Here is a 22,076-nt window from a genome sequence, read left to right as displayed (position 1 = left end):
CTTAGGCATGTCCAGACTTTTCCCTGGGCTCCCTCCCAGCTAGGTGTGGTGCACTAGCCCCCTGCAGGCTGTGTTCACGCAGCCAACCCCAGTGCTCTCCCTGGGATCTGACCTCCAAAGCCGGAGCCTCAGTATGGACCTTTTAACAATATTAATTCTTCCAGTCTATGAGCACAGAAGATCTTTCCATTTATTTCGCTCTTCTTCAGTTTCTTTTATCAGTGTCTTGTAGTTTTCGATGTACAGATCTCTCACCTCCTTGGTTAAATTTATTCCTAGGTATTTTATTCTTTCTGATGCAGTTTTAAATGGGGTTTGTTTTCTTACAACTGCATTCTTAACCCTTTTAGGTATTCAGCCTTCCAGCTCTGTTCTTCCCTCTCCTTCACCCTCCTGATGGATTAGTTCCATTGTTTTCAGTCATCTCTTTTCTTTAGGACCTCACCCTCTCTGTCTACTCAATTTTTTTTTTTTTTTGCTCATTTTCCTTCTAAAGTTTGGTGGGGTTTTTTTTTTTTTACTTCCACCAGACTGTGGCAGGGAGGAATAGCTAAAGCAGTTACATTTCAAATTAATTGTACTTGAGCCACACAAGTGACTGGGAACCCCCAGAGGCTGTAGAATTTTACAGACGTGGTTCATATACCAGCACTGCCGCATTTCAGCTGTGTGACTTAGAACAAGGATGCTTTATTTTCTGAACTGTGAGTTTGCCATTGGTCAAGTGGGAATAATGATAAGTGTGCAAAGCTGTTCTGAGAAAATTAGAAATAATCGAGTGGTTTGGGGATTGACAGAGTCAGATAGAGAAGGAAGAAGAGGTGTCTTCATCCCTCTCTGCCTGTGTGTTACCACTTGATTCTCTTTGTAATTCTTGCTTCAGACCTACCACTGACTGTTCCCTCCCTCTCCCTCTCCATCTTCATGTCGTGCCAAACTCAACCCTGTGTGACTGCTCCAAGGAGCACAAAGTAAGAGAGTGTTCAGAAGTGAATCTCAGCTGACAGCTCATGCTTTAGCCAACTTTTAAAAATGCTAGTGCCATTTGGGAAAATGCAAGCTCCATTGACAATTCCTTCTGAATCCCAAAGACTAGAAACCTTGCCAAATATGCACTGAGGAAATCCTCTTCTCTGATCATCTGAAATGTGCCTAGAAATTTACATCTTTGTCTGTGCCATGCAGATCGATCTTTCTAAATCCTTCCTCAAATATTGCTCTCAAGCTCTGTATAAGAACAGGAGACCTACTAAGATAGCCTGACCTGTGGCTAAATTTAGGAGTTGACCAGAGGGGAGCAGCAAGAAAAGTGGATCAGATAGTTGCCCTCCTGCCAACATGCTTTCTCATCTGCCTGAACCCGAAGTGGAGAGTTTGAGGCCAGTGGACCTGGGTGGTGAGGGAGGTTGGAGGACTGTGGGAGGCCCTCACGTGACCCTGCATTGGCCAGAGGGAGGTGCAGGGCAGCTGGATGGGGGAGGGAGAAGCCCCATTAGAACCTGTTGTTCCTCATTTGCAAAGCATGCTGGTAGTCCTCTCTTCAAACGTCCCCACATCCACAAGGCTTCGAGGGAATGTTGCTAGCAGCTGGGCAACCATCTTCAGATTTGCCCCTGGTCCTATTTGCCTGCAGCGGTCCTGGTTTATGCATGGGGTAGGCCTGGTGTAATTATTAATTGCCCCTACTTCCATGATCAAAAGCGTCCTTGTTAAACAGTACATTGGGTGGTCACTTGATGTACAGTACAGCACCCTTCAAGCACCCTTCGAGCTCCCCTTAATCAGGCTTCACCTCCATTCTGGTTCTCACCTCCTCTGTACCCACTCAACTCTGCTACCATTTCACCTGATATGCACTTTGTGCACGCACATGTCTTGACTTTCTTCCCCTCACCTAGTGACACCTTGAGCTGACATCAGTGAGATGCCAGGGCAGTCTCAGAGCTCAGTGAATCGGATGCTGGAGACTCCCACCCCACCCCATATGGGAGGTTTTCTTCTTCTTAGCCATTCTTTGCGACTAACTCAGAGCTGTTGCTTGCTTTCTGAGTGTGCATTTTTCCTTTTTGCTTCCCCCTTGGACACTATTAAAAACCCATCTGTTTGTTGACAAGATGTATTTCACACCAGGCACATAGCACATGGCACCCTCCTCTTCATGAGAAATAATCCAAGTGTCCACCTTGAGAAGCACGAGTTCCACATACCCACAGTAGCACGATCATCGGGGATGTCATACACAGTCACACAGGTTGTACACTGCACAACCCCAGGGATACCATTCCCATAGGCTACAATGTGAGGGGCATCCTCTAGAGTTATACAGTGCAGTGGCCCTGATACTATGATAATAAAAATAATACATGTCATTGTTTATTAAGCTATGGATCAAGCACTATGTTGAATATTTTTATATGGAGGACCTCATTTAACCTTTCCATAACTCTCTGATGTCGTAATTAAATTTTTATCCTCATTTAAAGTTGAGGTAGCTTGAGGCTTAGCTAGGTTCATTCACCCAGGTTCACAGAATCACTAGGTAATAAGGCTGGGATTTGAAGCCCAGCAGCCTGACCTCTGGAACACATGCTCTGAACCTTTATATTCCACTGCTTCCCATGTCGACATGCACCTAAGGTGCATTCTTCTTTTTTTATTGGCTTGGCCAGACTGTTTCAGCAGAGTTGGCATCAAAGTATAATTCTCTGTACTGGTGACTACCTCCACCCACTTCCGGAGATGAAATTCTTGGTCTAGTTGGTTGACGATCAGACCTTAAGCCATGAGGTTGGTGGGGAGTCTTGGTGGAGTACTTCAGAGGACCTTTTTTGTTCATTGAGGGGCCTGTTGACTGTGCAGGGGAAGGAGCATCAGTGTTCATTCATGATATCATAAGATAGAGCCTGGACTTTCAGACGCAGAGAAAAATTATTGGAGAAGCGGAAAATGCTCTTTCCAGACATTCATGTCCCATTTGTTTATGCCCTAAAAGCAGAGTGTTGTAAACAAAAGACCATTCAGTGTGTGGCTCTGGCAAATTGACCTCAAATCTCTGGGCTCCAGTTAGCTCATCTGCAAAATGGGAATTGTATGGCACACTTTGCTGAATGTCATAGTGAGGATTAAGTGAGATTAAGTGAGGGATTCAGTGCAGTGCCTAGTATATTTTAGGCCTTCCACAAATGGTAGTTCTCTTTGGTACAGTGGACCCCTGATGGAGGATTCAGATGATGACCAGCACTTCAGCTTATCCACGTATCACAATATTGGGCTCTTAAGATCACCCGCCAACTTTGGGCAAATAGCTTTTCACTGCTCAGTTTTACTCACTTTAGAATTATTATGCTCATGAGACTGAGTTTTAAAAAATACATGACCTTTTAATTCTTTTGAAAACTACTATCATAAAAAACTTATTGATAGTATTATAATCTGACTATGAATTTACTTATAGCTGCAGAGGTTTTTTCATCCAACTTGAATTGTGAGTATGTAGGTTATGCATCTCTTTGCTTTAAGGAGTAAGTCTCCCAGTTCTTGCAAATACTCTTTTTTTACCTTTATCCAGAATACTCTCTTTCCTCCCTGGTACCTCTGTGTCACAAAGTGGCTGCCCTGAACCTTCCCTCACATCAGTGACTCTTGCTCATCCTTCAGGCCTGAATCAAGATGTCACATCCTTTCAGAAGCCCTTGAAAAATCACACCTCCCCTCAAATGACTGAGTCAGATGGCCCTCCCCTCAGCTCTGTCACCCTGTAAATGTTCTGCTTCAGCAGCTAGCACTCTGAATTGTTGTTGCCTGTTTTTCTTGTCTAGGTTATCAGCTGTTGGAGGTCAGAAAGCTTGTTCACCAGAGTTTTTCCCAGCATTTAGCACAGTACCTACAGCATTGAAGACACTTGGTGAATGAATGAATTCATGAATGAATGGAGGGACAAAATAATGGGTGGAGAGAGGGAAGGAAGGAAGGAAGGAGAGAGGGAGGGAGGGAGGGAAGGAAAAAGCGAGGCATTTACAGAACAAAGCCTGCTAATTGATGGCCTTTCTTCTTTAACTGTTTAGAATCACAGCACTCTACAATGTCTTTTAGAACAAACTGTTTTCCCAGTACGAACAGCTGTTTTACTTTATTGTCACATTGCCATGGACAAGCTATGGCCTTTGTAGAACTGCCCACCCCATGGCTCTTTGACCCAGTGCAGGGACTTGGACCACTCTAGTACGTATTTGGATTCTAAAAACTTTCATTGAGATCAGCTGTAGAATGATTCCCAAGTTCATCTTCTTAGCACAGAAAAATTAGTAATGAGCTTCAGGTCAATTGGTTACAAAGATTTTATGAAGTTTACGGTAGGGAGTGATTGGGTTTTGATGTGTGAACAAGGGCCAGCTATTAACTCCTTATCACTCATGGCCTTATTAATTTATTCAACAAACCTTTGTCGAGCACCTGCAAAGTGCCAGGCACTAGGCATTAGGGATGCAATAGAAAATGTGCAATTGCTGTGGTGGGATTGACGATCAAGTGAGAGAGACAGAAGACAAGCAAACACATGTGTTATATGGAATTGCCAATTGTGAAAAGTGCTGTGATGGAAAACAACAACAAGGTGCTGAGATAGAGACAGAGAATGATAGGCTAGTCCCACCTTCTCTAGGGTGCTTGGTGATAAAGGGCAAAAGGAGGTGATTCTAGGTAGAAGGGAGAGGGAGGACAGAGCCCAGCATGTTTGTGGACAAAAGCACAGCACGTTGGGAGCAGAGTCAGCAAAGGGACCGGAAGGCTGAAATGAGGTTGGACGTGCCGGAGCACCCAGGTTATGACGTGTTCTGTAAGCCAGGGCAAGAGTTTGGATTTTCTCCTAAGCAGCGTAAGACATTTACAAGGCCCTCTGTGACCTGGCCTCTGCCCACCTTCTGAAATCCCCATCTCAAACCGAAGGCTCTAAGGACCCCCAACTGCTGTCATCATTTCCCTGCCCCACTTCCCCGTTGACATCCACCTCCAGCCACACATGCTGAGCGCCCCCCCGAGAGTGCGCCCCATCTCCCGTGTGCCAAGTTACCTCGGCTTCTCCTTTTCCACCGCTGCCCGCGCACCGCTTTCAGCATTGTGGGGATTCCCACCCCCGGTCCTTCCTCTTTTATCGCTGTCACAGCTGCAGATACCCTGATGGCTTCCACCTCCATTACACTCTCTGTTATGAAGCTCATACTTGCTCACAACAGCCATAGAAGGCAGCCCTGAGTGCTAAACCCCAGGGGTCACCAGTTAGCCGACTGTCTTGACACATGAACCCCCAGCTGGGAGGAACAGCCACCCCGGGTGTCGTAAGAGAGAGAGAGAAGGTGAGTAGGAAGATGTCAGGGCTGTAACCCCATGCCCAGCATAGAACTTGGCCCATTGCAAATAGGCAGACCTCGTTTTATTGTACTTCACTTTATTGCGCTTTGCAGGTACTGTGGGTTTTGTTTTGTTTTTTTTTACAAATTGAAGGTTTGTGGCAACTCTGCGTTGAGCAAGTCTGTTGCTGCCATTTTTTCCAACAACATTTCCTCACTTTGTGTCACACTTTGGTAATTCTCGCAATATTTCCGTTTTTCTCTACTATATTTGTTACGGTGACCTGTGATCAGTGATCTTTGATGTCACCCCTAGGACTTGCTGAAGGCTAAGGTGATGGTTAGCTTTTTTTAGCAAGAAAGTATTTTTAAATTATGTACATTTTTTAAGACATGCTATTGCATAGTTAGGAGATTATAGTGTAAATATAACTTTTATATGCCTTGGAAAACCAAGCGATTCACGTGACTCGCTTTAATGCGATATTCCCTTTATTGCGGTGGTCTGGAACCAAACCCGCGGTGTCTCTGAGGTGTGCTTGTATTGGTTGAATGAGTGAATGACTTTAAAGTTACAAAGTGTCTCCATAGTATTATTTCTCCCTTTTTCCCTTGCAAGTATACTATTATGGGGCAAAGATGTCCAAACTCCACATACCTGACTTTTAAAATGAACCCATTGGTAATTTGAAGGCTGCTTTTTCTTTTTTTAGTTTAAAGCAATGTTAGATAAATTGATGTGCACTTCCTGTTCCTTTTAGCCGAAGACTCTGCGTAGCACTTCCAGGACGCTATGCTGTCAGGCTCCCCGTTTGTTCTTTGACTTGGTTGTCCACACACTATCCGACAACGGTAGCCTGGCCCTAGTAAGGACGCAACACACCCTTTCATCCATGGAGAAAATCAGCAACCTTAAAGGTTGAGCAGGTGAATATGAAGAATGATTTTCTTCCCTCCATGGTTAGTGCATCTCACCAAAAAAAATGTAAAGCAACTTGGTTGCAGTCTTTAAGGAAAGACAGTTTCTACCCATTGCATTAAGTGACCTTTTTTAGACCATTACCCTGTGGCCAACCAACCTAGCTAAATAAAATATTTTATTTTAGATCTTCCTCACCCTCAAATTTAAAAAGTTATTTTCCCCTGTTAGTTTTAGCACATTTACAGGCACACGCAGCCCGTGGGACAATGGGTAAGTTACCCAAGTTAACCCAGGGCTGTGATATTTGCTTTCTGAATTACAGGTGTGCTGAATTTCAGAGATGCTGGTGGTGTGACTTCCATACTTGGTATAGTTTTTTTCTAAAATGTGTAATGAAATTGGAGAAAAATCTTTTGTAAATTAAATAAGCTTAGTTGAGCTTCTCCAGCTGTTTTTCAGAACACTCCAGATCGTATTCCAGGACGGAGGAAGGAGTCATAAATCCTAGGTGGGTGGGAGAAGTGATATTACTGAAAGCTGATAAAATCCTATACTATGGGCTGGATTTGCTTTCTGATTACCCAGCCCCTGTGCTGTGGTTAGGATTTAAAACTCCAGGAGAAAAGCCATGCTAAGTGATTTTCAAAGCTGCTATTGACTCATTCCAAACCACTGGGCAAGTCACTTATTTACTTAGTTTAATTTTTCTAAAAGTTATATTCAAAGTAAGGCTTCCCAACGCCCTTTGCCACCACTGGCAAAATAGTTTTTATGGTAGTTAACCATTGTTTACTAACAAGGGAAAAACACCTAACAAGCAGAAAGTATTTAGTAATCCTTGCTTTCTGCTCTAAACTGTTACTTATTGCTACAGATTAAAGCCCTAAGGATTAGTGAAAATGAAAGAGGACACTGGAAGGTTTAGTCCAGGTCGGCTGCTCAATAATCATGATCTTCTCTGAGTCACCTAAGTCCTGATTTTCTAAGGAATTACTTTTTCTGTGGGGAGTCAAGTATGTCTTCTGCATAGATCTACACATCACAGATTAACCATTGTTTTGTTTTGTAACATTCAGGGCCTCATTTGGCTTTTTTTAATAAAGAAGCAAAAACATTATTCCTTCACGATGGTTCCCAGCATCCTCCAGGGGAAGAGAAACCCCCAGAACTGCTGAGTCAGAGCTGAGCTCAGCCAGCCTCCTGCACTGGTGGGAAAGGATCTGCTCCTCTGTGCTCATCTCACACTGTTTTCTGTTCATATTTGTGCCCCACAAAAATTATAAATGGTTCCATACTCTAGATGTAGAGATTTGCTTCCAAGCAGCAGAAGTTTTGAATTAAGTTTGCAAATGATAAGGACACAACCACAGGTTTACAATACCAGGACACAACCACATACATATCCCTACTACTTTCTGAAAGAACAAAGCATCTCACAAAAGACATGGTTATACCAGATGACCCAGCATTCCCACTCCTAAGGATATACCCGAAAGAATTGAAATCAGGTGTTCAAATTTGCGTATGAATGTGCACAGCAGCGCTCTTCATAATATAGCCAAAAGATGGCAACAACCCAAATGTCCGTTAACATTTGAATAAACAAAATGTGGTATATTCATACAATGGAGTGTTCAGCCATGAAAAGGAGTGAAGTACTGATCCAATGTGGCAAGACCTTGAAAGCATTATGCTAAATGAAAGAACCCAGACACCAAAGGCCACATACTGGATGATTCCATTTCAATGAAATACCCAGAAGAGGCAAATCCATAGAGACAGAAAGCAGATTGGTGGTTGCCACAGACTGGGAGGAAGGGGGAAATGGGGAGTGACTGCTTCATGGGTGCAGGGTTCCCTTTTGGGGTGATGAAAATATTCTGGAACTAGATAGTGATGACGATTGCACAACATGACCAGTGGCTACACGCCGCTGAATTGTACACTTCAAAATGGTTAAAATGGTGAATTTTATGTTACGTGTATTTTGCTACCCAAAAAAAAAAAGGAAAGAAAAGAAAGAAAGAAAAAGAAAGGCAAGAAGTATATCAGGAAAGACATTTCTGAGTCAAGCTGGATTCCAAAGTCAAATGCCTTTGGGATGCTTTGGGTAATAAAAGAGAAGGAGGCTTGTGAGAGACAAAAAAGAGGTGGAGTCTAAGGCCCTCCCTAAAAAGACTAGAAGGAAAACGTTTAAGAGACATTATGTGAACAACAGTGACAGCTCACAGTAGTTGGATAAGGCCCAGGGGCAACAGAGTCTGTAATCCCTGGTTAAAGGAAACCTAAGCTGTCCTTGACACAGGTTGGTTTACAGTGACTTTCCTATGTAATCTGGAGTCTTGAAATGTTGGGTGACGCAGATGCTTCAGATAGGACAGGCTTTGGGAGAGCTTTAACAACACAGATAACTAAGGTAAAACTTCTACAGTGGGGTTTTCTGTTGGTGAAAGCAAAAAAGATAAGAAATTTGTGGTCAGCACAGAGATCATCCTAGAATGAAACATACCACTTGCTCTATTTTCTCCACTTGGTTTATGGGAATAAAAAATATCTATGCCATTCACCTGACAAAGAGATGGATAACCAGGAGTCAGTTCTTCAGGCTAAGTCCCAGTTTATTCATCTGAAAAATGGAAATTATAGTAATGGCTAAATCTTGCTGCCTAGCTGTCTACATCTTTAACGTCTGTCTTTGCTACTAAAATACAGCTCCTCTCTGAGGGCAGGGTTTGTGCTATTTGTGTCTGCTCCTGTTCATCCAGACCCATCACAGGGCCTGACACTTCTTAGGAACTTGGTGACTATTGGCCAGATGATCAAGGGGTGAGAGCAGTTCCCCCTGGAGAAGAAAAGGCTATAGGGGCCACAGGAAATCCCTCCTCAAGTCCCTGAAGGGGGTTATTTGTGAGAAACAAAATTTGTTCTGTATGCTCCCTTGGAATCGACAAGTAGGACAACAGACTGGATTTGGCAAAGAGACAGGCTTAGTTCCATGTTATAAGATGAAATGGGCCACCTGGACAGGGAATAACTTCCCTGACTCTAGAGGTATTTTGACACCCTTTGGCCATAAGTTTTAAAGAGATTCAGCGTTTGTTTGAATGGGTGTGAAGTAGTCAGGCCTTAAGGTCCTTTCCAAACCTGAAATTCATTCATTCACACTTTCACTGCTTCATTCAGACAGCCACTTATTGAATGCTGATCGCTATGACAGGGACAGTGTTATTGTTACCGAGTTCAAGTTCATGCTGCTTACTGCATGACAGGCCAGTTAATCGAGAGACAAGGTGTTGGGGCAAGGAATAGCAATTTTATTCAGAAAGCCAGCAGCAGACGGAGAAGTTGGTGGACTAGTGTCCCAAAGAACCATCTTACCAGAGTTAGAATTCAGGCTTCTTTTATACTTATACTTTAAAGGCCAGAGCCTTGAGAATAGGCTGTCCTGTACATTTCAGGCTATAGGCAACATTCTTTTACAAAAGGTGCAGAGCCAGCACGACTAAGCACAGGCAACAGAAAACAAGGGTTAGAGCTAAAGGAATAAATCCAATATGTAGTCAGCTTTGTTCTTCTATGTTACACTGTTAAGTAATGGGGGTAAAACAATGAGTTCTCTAGTAATGCGTACCCTCAGAGATTTCGCAGTCTTAAAGAGTATATAGAAAGGAAAATAAATCATTATGGTAACAGGATATAAGAAATCGTCTGTTATCTTTCCATGTCACCACCTGTTTTGTCTGTCTTTAACAGTGCACCAAGACTTGTGGCAAAGGCTCCAGGTACCGCAAGGTGGTGTGTGTGGGTGAGGACAAAGGTGACGAGGTTCACGGCATGCACTGTGACATGAGCACACGACCTGTGGATCGCGAGAGCTGTGGCTTGCAGCCCTGCGAGTATGTCTGGATCACAGGAGAATGGTCAGAGGTACGGTTCTGGGGATTCTGGATCTGCCTTCAGGTCAGCGACGGCCTGAGGGCAACAGAGTGATGAGGGCAGGAATGTGGGAGACTCACACCCACCTGCCAGTTCTATCCCTGAGAACTGGGAGCCCTCAAACGAGTCCCTCAGCCCTCCTGGGCCAGAGTCCTACAGGTGCAGAGTGGGGGGGGGGGTGCATAAGATGGTATCCGCGCTCCTCTCGACTCTACGTCCTGTGATTCCCTTTAATGTCCTAATAGTGTGATTAGAAATGAATTCTTACAGGCACTGCAAATTCATATGTTTCCTGTAGGTGCCTGAAGAAAGTTAAGTATGACACAAAAATGTCTTAGCATCAGGGAGGCAATAGGGAATGGTGGGGACTGTGACTACCTAGCACATGATGTGTAAGGGGAACAGGCTCTTTTCCACTCCAACAGAGGCCATGCAGAAATGTGGGTCCAGTGTAACCAAACCTGATGTTTCAAGAGAGGACAAAACTTTGGACTTTTCTGTGCATTCTTAAAATGTGGACTCAGATTATTTATTTAAAACACTGTGTGGGTCAAACCAAACACTTTTGTGGGCCAGATGTTGGTTGCCCATTTAACAATCTCTGATCCAGAGGAATGAAATCGTTTTCCATAATATCCAAGGAATCTCAAGTGTCTATTTTTCCTTATCTCCTCCTGTGCACAATGCCTACCTAGATGCTTTTCATTATTCATAAACCAGTAGTAACAGTCACGTGATTATATTTTCAAACCTCATGATACTTTCACATACTGAAAGACCTGTAACATCAACACGAGTTGTCATTTGCCCCAGGGAATTTAGAGATGTGAAAGGGACGTATCTGGGCTCATAGCAAAGGTGCTTTTGCTATTACTGGTGTCTCGTTAGAGTTCAAGAGGGCAGCAACCTCACGTTTTAATGGGATGAATATTTGCATTTAGATGATGTGTTTGTTGGGTGTTGAATTGTTTCTGCACTAAAACTGTTCCTAAAGCCTTGTCTAACTATGTCTCCCCATCCTTCACTCTACCCCAGTGAATTTGCCTTCCCCTCCCCACCTCCTGCGGGACATTTGGCGCTGTCTGGAGACATTTTTGGTTGTCGCAGCCGGGGGAGGTAGGCTGCTACTGGCATCTGGTGGGTAGAGACCCGGGGTGCTGCTAAACCTTCTACAGTGTACGGGACAGCACCACAACAGAGAGCTATTGAGCCCAAATGTCAGGGGTGCTGAGGGTGAGAAGCTCTGCTCTATACCAGCCCTACCCGTTCTTGGTATGTTCTCAAAGGAAGGAGGGGAGATGTGGTCTCGATCATTAGAAATAGATTTACTCTTGCCCATCCAGGAACATGGGAAGCCCAGATGAGTGTTCAAAATAGTCCTTGACTTTGGGTTTGATGCATAGGTTCCAACCCGTTCAGATACCAAGGCGGGTGGAGGGAGGTGTGTCTGGGGGGGGCTCCTCTCTTCTGTTCAGTTCACCCCTCCCAGTGCCTTGAAAGGCATGGTCCCTAACTTCTGGTTCTCTGGGTTGCTGCACAAGGCCACCCCCCGACTCTCAGGAAGGGAGAGCCTTCCTTTCTGGCCTCTCTCCCTCCTCAGGCCTCTGTCCCTGGGACCATTCACCTGTCTGCCTCCTGGCGGCCTCTTCTTCCTGGCTTCTGGCTTGCTTCTCGGTCACTCCCCTTGCTGGAGTTCGTGTGCCTGTCACACTGCCAAGGTTGACATGCTCATCTTAGCTGGATTTGGTGTGTTGTTATTACACTGAAAGAGTTTTGGTCTCTTTCTGAGACTTGCATAATGTTCCTCCTGTGGCTTTACCATAACCTTAATATTAACCCCCAAAGGAAGAGATAGGGAGAAAATTTTTTTAAAAAGCCTTCCAGACATCTGCAGATTTTCAGGTGTACCATGAGTTGAAAAATCTGCAAGCTATAGGCAAAGATTAGAGGGATGGGGACAGGACTTTGTACAGATACCAGGATCATGGGAAGGGACTCTGCAAGGGGGAATGATGCCCAAGGAACTGGACCAGAATTCCCTCTAGAAAAGCTTTTAGTAAAATGCCAAAGCCACAGCAAGATTTGCCTTCTGTCTGGGGCCTCCATCACCTGCAGAGTTCTGTGTGCTCCCTATTGGAGAAGAAGACTCCATCGACCCTGGCCCATGTGTGCATTTCCCTGGTTGGGCCCAACGTGTATCACTAGCGCAAGAAGCCCACATTCTTATTGTTTCATTTTGCTTTATGGTTATTTTCAAGTTAGAAAAGTAATCTGCACTCATGATGAAACATGCACATGGCACCAAGGCATGGAGAGTCAACCATAAGACCTTCCCCTCCTCTCTCCCCTCCCCAGCGATGAGAGCCTCTTACACTTCACGGCTCTGGCCTGAAATGGATTAAGGAAGCCAGAGGCACTCAACATTTTCAGGATGCTCTTAACAGCTACTGAAGGGTTCTTTTCAGAGCTCTGGAGGCCTCTGAATAAAACCTGACCATATTTGGGGCTCATTTCCATCTGTCAACACCTGTCTCCCACTGCGTCCCCCACGTAAATGGGCACTGGGCTGCTTTTGCTTGTGGCTGGTAAGGGGAAAGGGTCTTAGCACTTGCCTTCTCAGAAGTACAGCCTTGTTTAAATTAGTCCACACTGAGGTCAGGGCGTGCAAGCACTGAGTTAGATACTCTAAGATACCCACAGCTTGGACAGACAGCATTTATTAGCCATCTATCCACGCGTGAAACACCTCAGACTAGCCCTGCGCTCCCCTGGCCTGGCATCCACTGCATCTTTGGGCATTTGAACAGCGGCAGCCGGAGAAGGAAGAAACGTACGCAGAGTATTTGCAGGTCTTAAGCCAGCTGGAAAGCAAAGCCCAAGGATGCTCTGCATGCCTGTGGCTGGGCCAGTTCCCTGCTCACTCTAGGACCGCGTCAAGGGGAGCCTTCCCCCTGGAAAAGTTACAGGGGCGGCAAGCCACGTGGCTTAAAGCGACAGCGTAGGAGACACCAGGAAAAAGAGACACGGGTTTTAATAGCAAGCGAGAACGGGCGGAAGCTATGGTCCCTCACCCCAGAAAAAGCAAAACACACCACATGCTGCACACTGATTCCAGGGTTCATCTGCCCCCGCCCAAAGAACCTTTGATCTTGAGAATCCTGAAACTCTACCTTAATTTTATGTCACATTTTCACAGGGAGTGGCCAGTTATTTGGTGACTTGGCCCAAAAATATCATCAAAATAATTTGTTGGTTAATTCAGTTTTCTTTTAAAAGTATCATGTAAAATACTTAGCTGAGGAGGCTGGACGTAACCCAAAATCTTATTAATAACCAGTTAGATGTCCCATCACAGAAGGAGCTGGGACACGAGTAAAATACCTCTTCTTTCTCCTTTTCTGTATCATCTGGGTATTTTTAAATGCCGTATAATTACGGCAGAAGGTCTAAATGACTGCATGATTTAGAGAGAGCCGGGCTGCGGGGAGGGAAGCAGAAAGGTAACATTTAAGTCACGGTATATAGCCAGGGAGAGACGAGAAAGAAGGAAATTAAGCGGAGGGCAGATGGGAAAGCAGACCATCAAGTAGGGAAGGAAGGTTGTCCCAGAGTCCTGGGAGAGCCTGGATTTCACACACAGGGGGTCTCTGGCGCTCTCTCCAGCCCACTTGGTCGCTTCTCTGATGCGGTCATTGTAGGTTTGGAAAGGCGTGATTTGGCCGCCAGTACGTAGGGTTCTGGATGCTGTAAGTGGACCCGGTGACAGCTGGAGCACCTCCCCCAGCCCCGTCTCCCCGTGAAATCCAGAGCGGGGGCTTGAGGCACCCCCCGCCCGCAGCGGGGGCCAAAAGGTGTAGTGGCAGCCCTGGATCCCAGAAGGCTCCTGTAGGGCTGCACATCCCCCGCAGCCCGTAAGAAGCTAATAAAATGAGAGCTCTCTGCCCCATTGTCCCGAGGTCAGTGTTCACCGTGGAGGTCAGGGGCCTATTGTGGCTGCCCCCAGGCCCCGCTCCAACCTCTGCTCTCTGCCCGCTCTCTTCCCAGTGCTCAGTGACCTGTGGAAAGGGCTACAAACAAAGGCTTGTCTCCTGTAGCGAGATTTACACCGGCAAGGGGAATTATGAGTACAGCTATCAAACCACCATCAACTGCCCGGGCGCACAGCCACCCAGCGTCCAGCCCTGCTACCTGCGGGAGTGCCCTGTCTCTGCCACCTGGAGAGTTGGCAACTGGGGGAGCGTAAGTAGACGATTGAGTGATGAAATCGGAAAGCTTTTGGATCTCAAACCCCGACTTAAACATGTCCTGCCTGAGCTGTCCTTCCAGGAGAGCCCCGGGTGAGAAACAGGAGTTAGTATCTTGAAATGGGCTGAAGGGGGAAGGGGGCTTCTCTGCTTGTTGGGCCGTTTGGCCTGGTGCTTAGAGGGGGACAGGGGCGGGGAGGCCAGACAGCCTCCGTCTGATTCCTGGTTCTGCTGTTCCCAATTGAACGACCTGCGATAAGGGGCCAAGCGTTCGTGTCTGTTCCCTCCCCTGCAGAATGGGGTGTTTGTGAAGCTGCAATGCGTTCATGCATTCAAAAGCACGTGGGCTATAATGGCAACTTTTTAAGTTCCATATATTTTACCACAGTTTAAAATTAAACAGCACCCAGAACTCTTGTTTGTCACTGAAAAAGGGTGACAGAGTTGTTCGTTTTGGGTTCTGTGGCTAAGAATTCTGTAAGCACTAGTGCTTCTACATCGGGAATTCTTGGTTGCGTTGGGGTTACAACGAGTAAGAATATCTGATATTGGGAATGCCCTTGAAAATTGCCCCAGCCCCCTGGCTCCTGACTACGAGGCTTTCACTCATGCAAAGTGATGATCGGGCAAAAGTGTGGGACCAGTTGAAAGGGGTTAAGGTTTAAATTCTGGTTCCACCATGACCGTGAACAAATTTCCTAACATTTGAGCCTCAATCTCCCCTCTGTAAAAATAGAATAATGCTAGTACTATCTCATAGGGTTATTGTGAGGCTTAGATGAGGAAATTATATTATATATATTTCATATGTATGACTACATATGTAGGTATGGATGTACGTACGTATAGACATGTATATATAAGACTTAGCACAGGGCTTCCCTGGTGGCTCCGTGGTTAGGAATATGCCTGCCAGTGCAGGGGACACGGGTTCGAGCCCTGGTCCAGGGGGATCCCACATGCTGCAGAGCAACTAAGCTACCGTGAGCCACAGCTACTGAGCCTGTGTTCTAGAGCCTGTGAGCCACAACTACTGAGCCCGTGAGCCGCAACTGCTGAGCCCACGAGCCACACCTACTGAAGTCCGTGCGCCTAGAGCCCGTGCTCCGCAACAAGAGAAGCCACCGCAATGAGAAGTCCGCGCACCGCAACGAAGAGTAGCCCCCGCTCGCCACAACTAGGGAAAGCCCCTGCACAGCAACAGAGACCCAACGCAGCCAAAAATAAATAAGTAAAATAAATAAATTTATTAAAAAAAAAATCTTAGCACAGAGACTGGCCCATAGGAAGTGCCCTACCTGTGTCAGATATTTGTTTTCAGCAACACGGGGTTCCTGTGCAAGCCTCCAGGCTCTGAGTTCCACACCACGAGAAGCCCATATCTCCAGGTTCAGCAGCCACAACTCTGACCCTGCTCTGCCTTATAGTGTTCCGTGTCCTGTGGCGTCGGAGTGATGCACAGATCTGTGCAGTGTCTCACCAACGAGGACCAGCCCAGCCACTTATGCCCTGATGAGTTGAAGCCGGAAGAAAGAAAAACCTGCCACAATATCTATAACTGTAAGTTGGCCCACTGAAGCCGTCCTTCTGGAGCTTGAAAAACAGGTTTCATTGTTGTTGTGCTTGCCTGCCTTTTTCAGAAATACAGAATTTATTGTTAAGAAATTGGCCCCCTTGCAGACAGACGTGAGCATGCATAACGTAACTCCTTCCGTCGGCGGCCACTGCACATCCTGGAGAATCACAGCCCGTTTTCGCGGTCTGTGTTTTCCAGGCGAGTTGCCCCAGAACTGCAAGGAAGTAAAAAGGCTGAAAGGTGCCGGTGAAGATGGGGAATATTTCCTGATCGTCACGGGAAAGCTCCTGAAGGTACGCGTCGGAGCTCAGTCGTTATTTCTAGCCTGGTTTCAGAGCCAGCGGCCCTGGCCCTCATGGTCCCGTTTCTGAGCCACCCCTTGCAGGTTATTTCTGGTCTGTCTTTCAGGTCTTCTGTGCAGGGATGCACTCTGACCGCCCCAAGGAGTACATGACACTGGTCCACGGTGACTCTGAGAATTTTTCTGAGGTTTACGGGCACAGGTAGGAGAGCTCAGGCTCAGAAGATCCCGGATGCCTGGAGATCCCTGGAAAGACCTCCCCATCCTTACTGGGATGTTCTCTCTGTAATGTAGGTTGCACAACCCAACCGAATGTCCCTACAACGGGAGCCGACGTGATGACTGTCAGTGTCGGAAAGACTACACGGCGGCTGGGTTTTCCAGCTTCCAGAAGATCAGAATAGACCTGACCACCATGCAGATCATCAGTAAGTTCCGTGGGACGTCCTGGGGGATGTGTCCATGGGTCTCTCCATTCAGACAGCAAAAACATCCTGCACAGGGGCTGGGCCGAGGCCCGGAGGATGTGAAGAGGAACTTAGGGCCCAGTGATGACAACCCCAGTCTGAGCTGCCAGAGGGTGGGATTTTGCACCTTTTGATCACTGCTGTCCCCGCAGTGCCTGGGAAGTGCTGAGCACAGGGGCGGTGCTCCATCAGATTTGTGACAAATGAATGAATGGAGGAGACGGAGGCACATGAAAGGGCACCATCGCAGTGGGAGAGTCAGGGCAGCATCCCCCAAAATATGACATTGAAATTGAGACCTTAAGGCCAAATGGGAGTGAGCCAGGTGGGCAAAGCAAGCATGGTAGCAAATTTTTTTTTTAAGATTTATTTATTATTTATTTATTTTTATTTTATTTTATTTTTTGGCTGCGTCTGGTCTTAGTAGCGGCACGCATGCTCTTCGTTGTGGCGCATGGGCTTATTTCTAGTTGTGGCGCACGGGCTTCTTTCTAGTTGTGGCGTGCAGTTTTTCTCTTCTCTAGTTGTGGCGTACAGGCTCCAGGGCATGTGGGCTCTGTAGTTTGCAGCACGTGGGCTCTAGTTGAGGCGTGTGAGCTCAGTAGTTGGGGTGTGCGGGCTTAATTGCCCCGCGGCATATGGGATCTTAGTTCCCTGACCAGGGGTCGAACCCGCGTCCCCTGCACTGGAAGGCAGATTCTTTACCACTGGACCACCAGGGAAGTCCTGGTAGCAGAGCTTTCGAAGGGAGAAGAAGTTTTAAGGTAGCAGATGCAAACTCCAAAGCTGTGATACTCATGTAGCAACATTCACCCCACCCTGGGCTTCCACCAGCAGTGTACATATGCACACACACACACAAACATGCACATGGGCGTAAAACTAATTTTCTCTGATTGTCGATTTACAGAAGAAAAATGGAGGACAGAATTACCATTTTTTAAACTAGCCCGAGCGTGGACTGATGTCATACTCCAGCCAACACTGCATTTTTGTTAAGGACGTTAATCATAGGAGTGGTTAAAGACAGCTCAAATATCCAAACACGTTCCCTCGAGTAGTGGAGAAACAAATAATGAATAATTAATTTTTCTTCATTAACATGTTCCCATAACCTTGCCTTGCTTTCCTCTGCAGGTAGATTAAATCTGATTTGTACCAAGATATTTTTAATTGCCTTCAGCCAGACTGATGAGGGCTAAGGGCAGAATCTGCAGTTTCCCACTTACCCAGGGCTTCTGCGTGCTCAGGTGGGCAGGGCTCCTGCCCTTGGAGGTTGGGGGACTCAGCTTTCCCTCCCACGAACCTGCAGAAAGATTAAGGCCTTCTCTTGCTGTTCCTGAAAGACAAAGCAGAAAGGTGTAAAAAGCTGCCCCTGGTCTCTAGTTCCCACCAGATTTTGTAGGATTCTCGGTCTGCCACCTCCTGATACGCCTTCCCCATTCTCAGAGCTGTTCTCAGGAGCCACCAGAGGGTTAAAAACGCGAGCACCGTTTTTATTGGCTTTTTAAAAAAAACTTTTTTAAAAAGTTAGCCCCAAACTTAAGAAACTGCCATTAATACTTTCAAGATGTGAGTTCTAATTGCTCCCCATTCTGGTGGTAATAGTGCCTGGGCCACGGGAGGACAGATGAGCCTCGGGGAATAACTGCGAAGTAGCTGGAAATGCCTTGCTGGCTTATTCCCCGCCCCGTCCTGCAGTCCTGCAGCCTCAGCGGTGCTTCTACAGGAGATTCACGATCATCCAATTACACTACATTTAAGCGAGGTGATTCACGTATTTATTTATATAGGAATCAATTCCAAAGTCACCTTAAGCCCCCCTTTTGGCTTCCATACTGTGAAGAGACAGAAAGTGCTGGTAAAACCCAGAGAAGGAAGCTCTCAGACCCACAGATACAGTGAGGAGAAAGCAAGTGTACATCTGGATCCGTTTGCTCACTAATCATAACTTTGGTTTGTTTTCTTTTTTCCTCTCCCATTTCCTCTTATGATTTCTCTAACTCTTCTTCCCTTCTGTCTCCTTGTTAATATCCTGTCCCTTCCCTTTCTCTTCCTCATACTCTCACCTCTCTGCTCCCTGTAACCCTTTCTCCAAAACCCCACAGCCACTGACTTACAGTTTGCCAGGACACGCGAAGGACATCCCGTCCCTTTTGCCACCGCCGGGGACTGCTACAGCGCCGCCAAGTGCCCTCAGGTACGAGTCGGGAGCTCTCCAGCCCCCACCCAGGGATTCACATCCCCCCACCCCCGTGACTGCATCTGGTTCTACAGGTGTAATTAGAACAGCGGCTGTGGAAGGCACTTTGGCCACCTGTATCAAGGGCCTCACAGATGCTCACAGCCCCCAACCCAGTCACTCCGCTACTCAGGGTGTTTCCTAAGGAAATGATCCCAGCCAGGGGCCAAACTTCCGCATTCAGCAAAATGCATCTGTGATCATGGTAAACGTTTAGAAACCAATTAGATATCACATGGCAAGGGTTTGGTTAAACACAGGACGATGTTAAAACAATGAATATTATGCAGTGACATGTGGGTAAATGTTTAATAACTGGCTCTCCAAGGGAAGAGGCGGGGGGGTGGGGAAGCAATGCTTTGCAGCATTTGCCCATTTCTGTGGTGTAAATTTTCTGCCTGACTGGTTACAAGTCATCAATATCGTGTCACGAAATGGAGAGTTTGGGGAGAGATGCACACAGTTGTCTCTCAAAAGCCAGTGCAAGTGGGTTCCAGCACCCCGACTGTCAGCCATTAAAGATTCTGAATATTGCATGAGACAAAAAAACTGTCACTCCTGTTTCAGATGTGTAAATGCGCCATGTTTAGACCAAGAAGTGCAGAGTTGTCTCCTGAATTCGCTTTCCCCCAGAGCAGCTACACGGCAGTCTTACCTGTTCTAGAGTTGCACACGTTTTTACCTCTTTAGAGGTGTGGCAGGTTTCGACTTGCCTTTCGGAACAGGCTGTGATAATCCTCCTGGGCTCATTTTGCAAAGCAGGCATCAGTCTTTGCCAGAAGCTTCTGCAAGGAGAAGGTAGGACAGACATAATGAATTAGGTGATTCTGGACAGGAGAACATGGCCCCAGTCTTTCCGTTGATTTACATGAGGTCTTTACAAAGCTGTTGTCAGACTCTGTGACAAGAGTTTTCCGCGTCGCTGTGGGCCTTCACGGATTCTAGGAATTGGGACTGGGTGATGCTCAGAATCCCAGGCACTGTCTCCCCAGGGTGCATTTACACATAGCCACAGAGACCATCCAAAGACAAACACATCTGAATTTTCTTTTAACAACTTGTTTTCTCAGCCCCAAGCTTTAGAAAGTATTGCTAAACGTTTTAGAGAAGTGAAAAGGAAGCACTCAGGGGAGAAAGAAAATAAACAAAGGACAGAATGTTAAAAGGGGCCTTTTCTCCATTACCCAGGAATTGAAAACTTTTGAAGTGCGGTTTCTTTAGAGCACTGGAGACTTCAAACACCCCATTCGGATGGGTTGCATTTAACAGCTTATAGATTGGCCAGTCCTGCCTTTTTCAAATGCCTCAGGATTTTCTTGTTTCGATATGTGCATCTTTGGGGAAACTTAAGTAAATGCGAGGTAATTTGCATTCAGTTATTTTAATAACTCAGAGACAAATGAACCGATTGATTTGCTAAATCCTGACACTAAAGCAGTAGCTAAGTGAGAAAACCAAAGCCAGTGAGAGGTTAAGTTGTATTTTTTTTCCAGCCCATTCTTCAAACCATATCGGATACTTCTAGAATTCACTTCCTCAGAAGTGTACTGAGTACCAGCTATATTGATGAAAGACGGGAGTTTTTCGTATCACTTTTCCAGGGAAAAGTCTGCAGAAAGCATGACTGTGCAAGCTATTTTAGAGCCCTGCTTGTCCTTTGGTCTATGACTGCAGAGAAATGAAAGCAGAGGGATGCTCTGTTTGACAATCTGCCTCTTCTTCCTCCGCATCCATTGCTGTTGCTTTGGGGAGGTCCCCAGGAGCTGTCAACTCAAGATGCACCCAGAACGTATTTTGTTATCCTGATCACAGTGGGTGCAGCGTTGTCATTACTGATGCTGGTGTTAATAGCGTTCATTGAGCGTTTACTACACTTGAGGCACTGTGCTCAGCCTTGGTGAATCAGCGTAGCATTTAATCATCCACAGCATCCTATGAGATTGCCCCCTTTTGACCGATGAAGAAACTGAGGTGTAGAGACATCGGGTAACTTACCCAAACCCGCACTGGTGCTCAGTAGAGGCCGGATTTGATCCCAAGTGTGTCTGAGTTCAAATCCATGATGGTAGACACGCCTGGCTGATCCTGTGTCCAGACAAGACTTTTGCCGCATTCACCCTTTTCCAACAGAGAACAGAACCTCTGTTTGTCAGAGGTATTATACATCTTTGGCTAACTTTTCTGGATCATCTAGTGTATGCATGTCTGAATTACCTTTACTCTTTTAAATCAGCAACAGAGATAGTAGCTAAAACGCTCATGCCCTTTAGACCCTGAAGATAAGGCCTTTAGGGGTAGAGATATCCCAGACTGGAGCTAGAAAGGACGGTAGGTCTTGACTCCTCTGGTGACACTCAACTTTTAGAGTGCTAATTATCAACTAGGACGCTGGCTGAAAATGCAAATCCCTGAACCGGAAAAGGCCAGGAAGAGAATAAGGACAAAAACTCTTGCGTATCACTCACTCTGAAAGGGCAGATCTAGCTAGCAAGTAGTCTGCTTGGCTACGTGCTCAGACACTGGACACCCAGATCAGCCAGGGGCATCCTCAGGCTAGAAGCCTGGACCTTCTAAGGACTTTGACGTCAAAGCAGATCAAGTCTGCCTTCTGCGATGCAGGCAGAACTGGCAGTCTTTGTGGGAAACAGGATAGGGAAGGAGAGATAAGGGCATCCTTGGCAGCAACGAGGTCTGGGCATTTGTGATTGGTGTGGATGCCCTCCTCAGGGCAGGAATGATAGTAAGATAAGAACATGGCCAGGTGGGCTAACACAGCATGTAGAAGCCCGTGTCTGAGGAGGCTGGGCAAGGAGGCTGAGCCTCCGGTGTAGCCACGGTCATGGATACCTGCGTACTGAAGCCACTCAGCATAACAACCACTAACATCTGTGTAGTACTGTCATAAAACAAGTTCCAAAAAATATTTTTAAAATTTCACCTGCTCTCTGCCAGGTAATAAGCTAGGTATGTTATACCTTCTACTCTTATTCACGGATTATGTCTTATTAACCCATTTTACAGATGGGCTCAGGAGAGGTAAGCC

General features: G+C 46.2%; 1 protein-coding gene across 1 annotated transcript in view; it reads left to right on the top strand.

The window, feature by feature from the left end:
- Window positions 1–22,076, top strand: part of ADAMTS9 (ADAM metallopeptidase with thrombospondin type 1 motif 9) — a 173,873-nt gene that overhangs the window by 132,937 nt on the left and 18,860 nt on the right. Inside the window, exons 32-38 of the mRNA XM_089919522.1 lie at window positions 10,021–10,194; window positions 14,248–14,442; window positions 15,875–16,007; window positions 16,222–16,316; window positions 16,432–16,526; window positions 16,619–16,752; window positions 18,900–18,991. Coding sequence (XP_089775648.1) covers window positions 10,021–10,194; window positions 14,248–14,442; window positions 15,875–16,007; window positions 16,222–16,316; window positions 16,432–16,526; window positions 16,619–16,752; window positions 18,900–18,991 — 918 coding nt within the window. The remainder of the gene's footprint in view (window positions 1–10,020; window positions 10,195–14,247; window positions 14,443–15,874; window positions 16,008–16,221; window positions 16,317–16,431; window positions 16,527–16,618; window positions 16,753–18,899; window positions 18,992–22,076) is intronic.

This window comes from Delphinapterus leucas, chromosome 10 (assembly GCF_059928025.1).
Source record: "Delphinapterus leucas isolate spDelLeu-1000000601 "Yukka" chromosome 10, BTC_Dleu_Yukka2, whole genome shotgun sequence".
Lineage (NCBI taxonomy): Eukaryota > Metazoa > Chordata > Mammalia > Artiodactyla > Monodontidae > Delphinapterus > Delphinapterus leucas.
The sequence above is the reverse complement of the archived record's forward strand: the minus strand, read 5'-3'. Positions and strand labels throughout refer to the sequence as shown.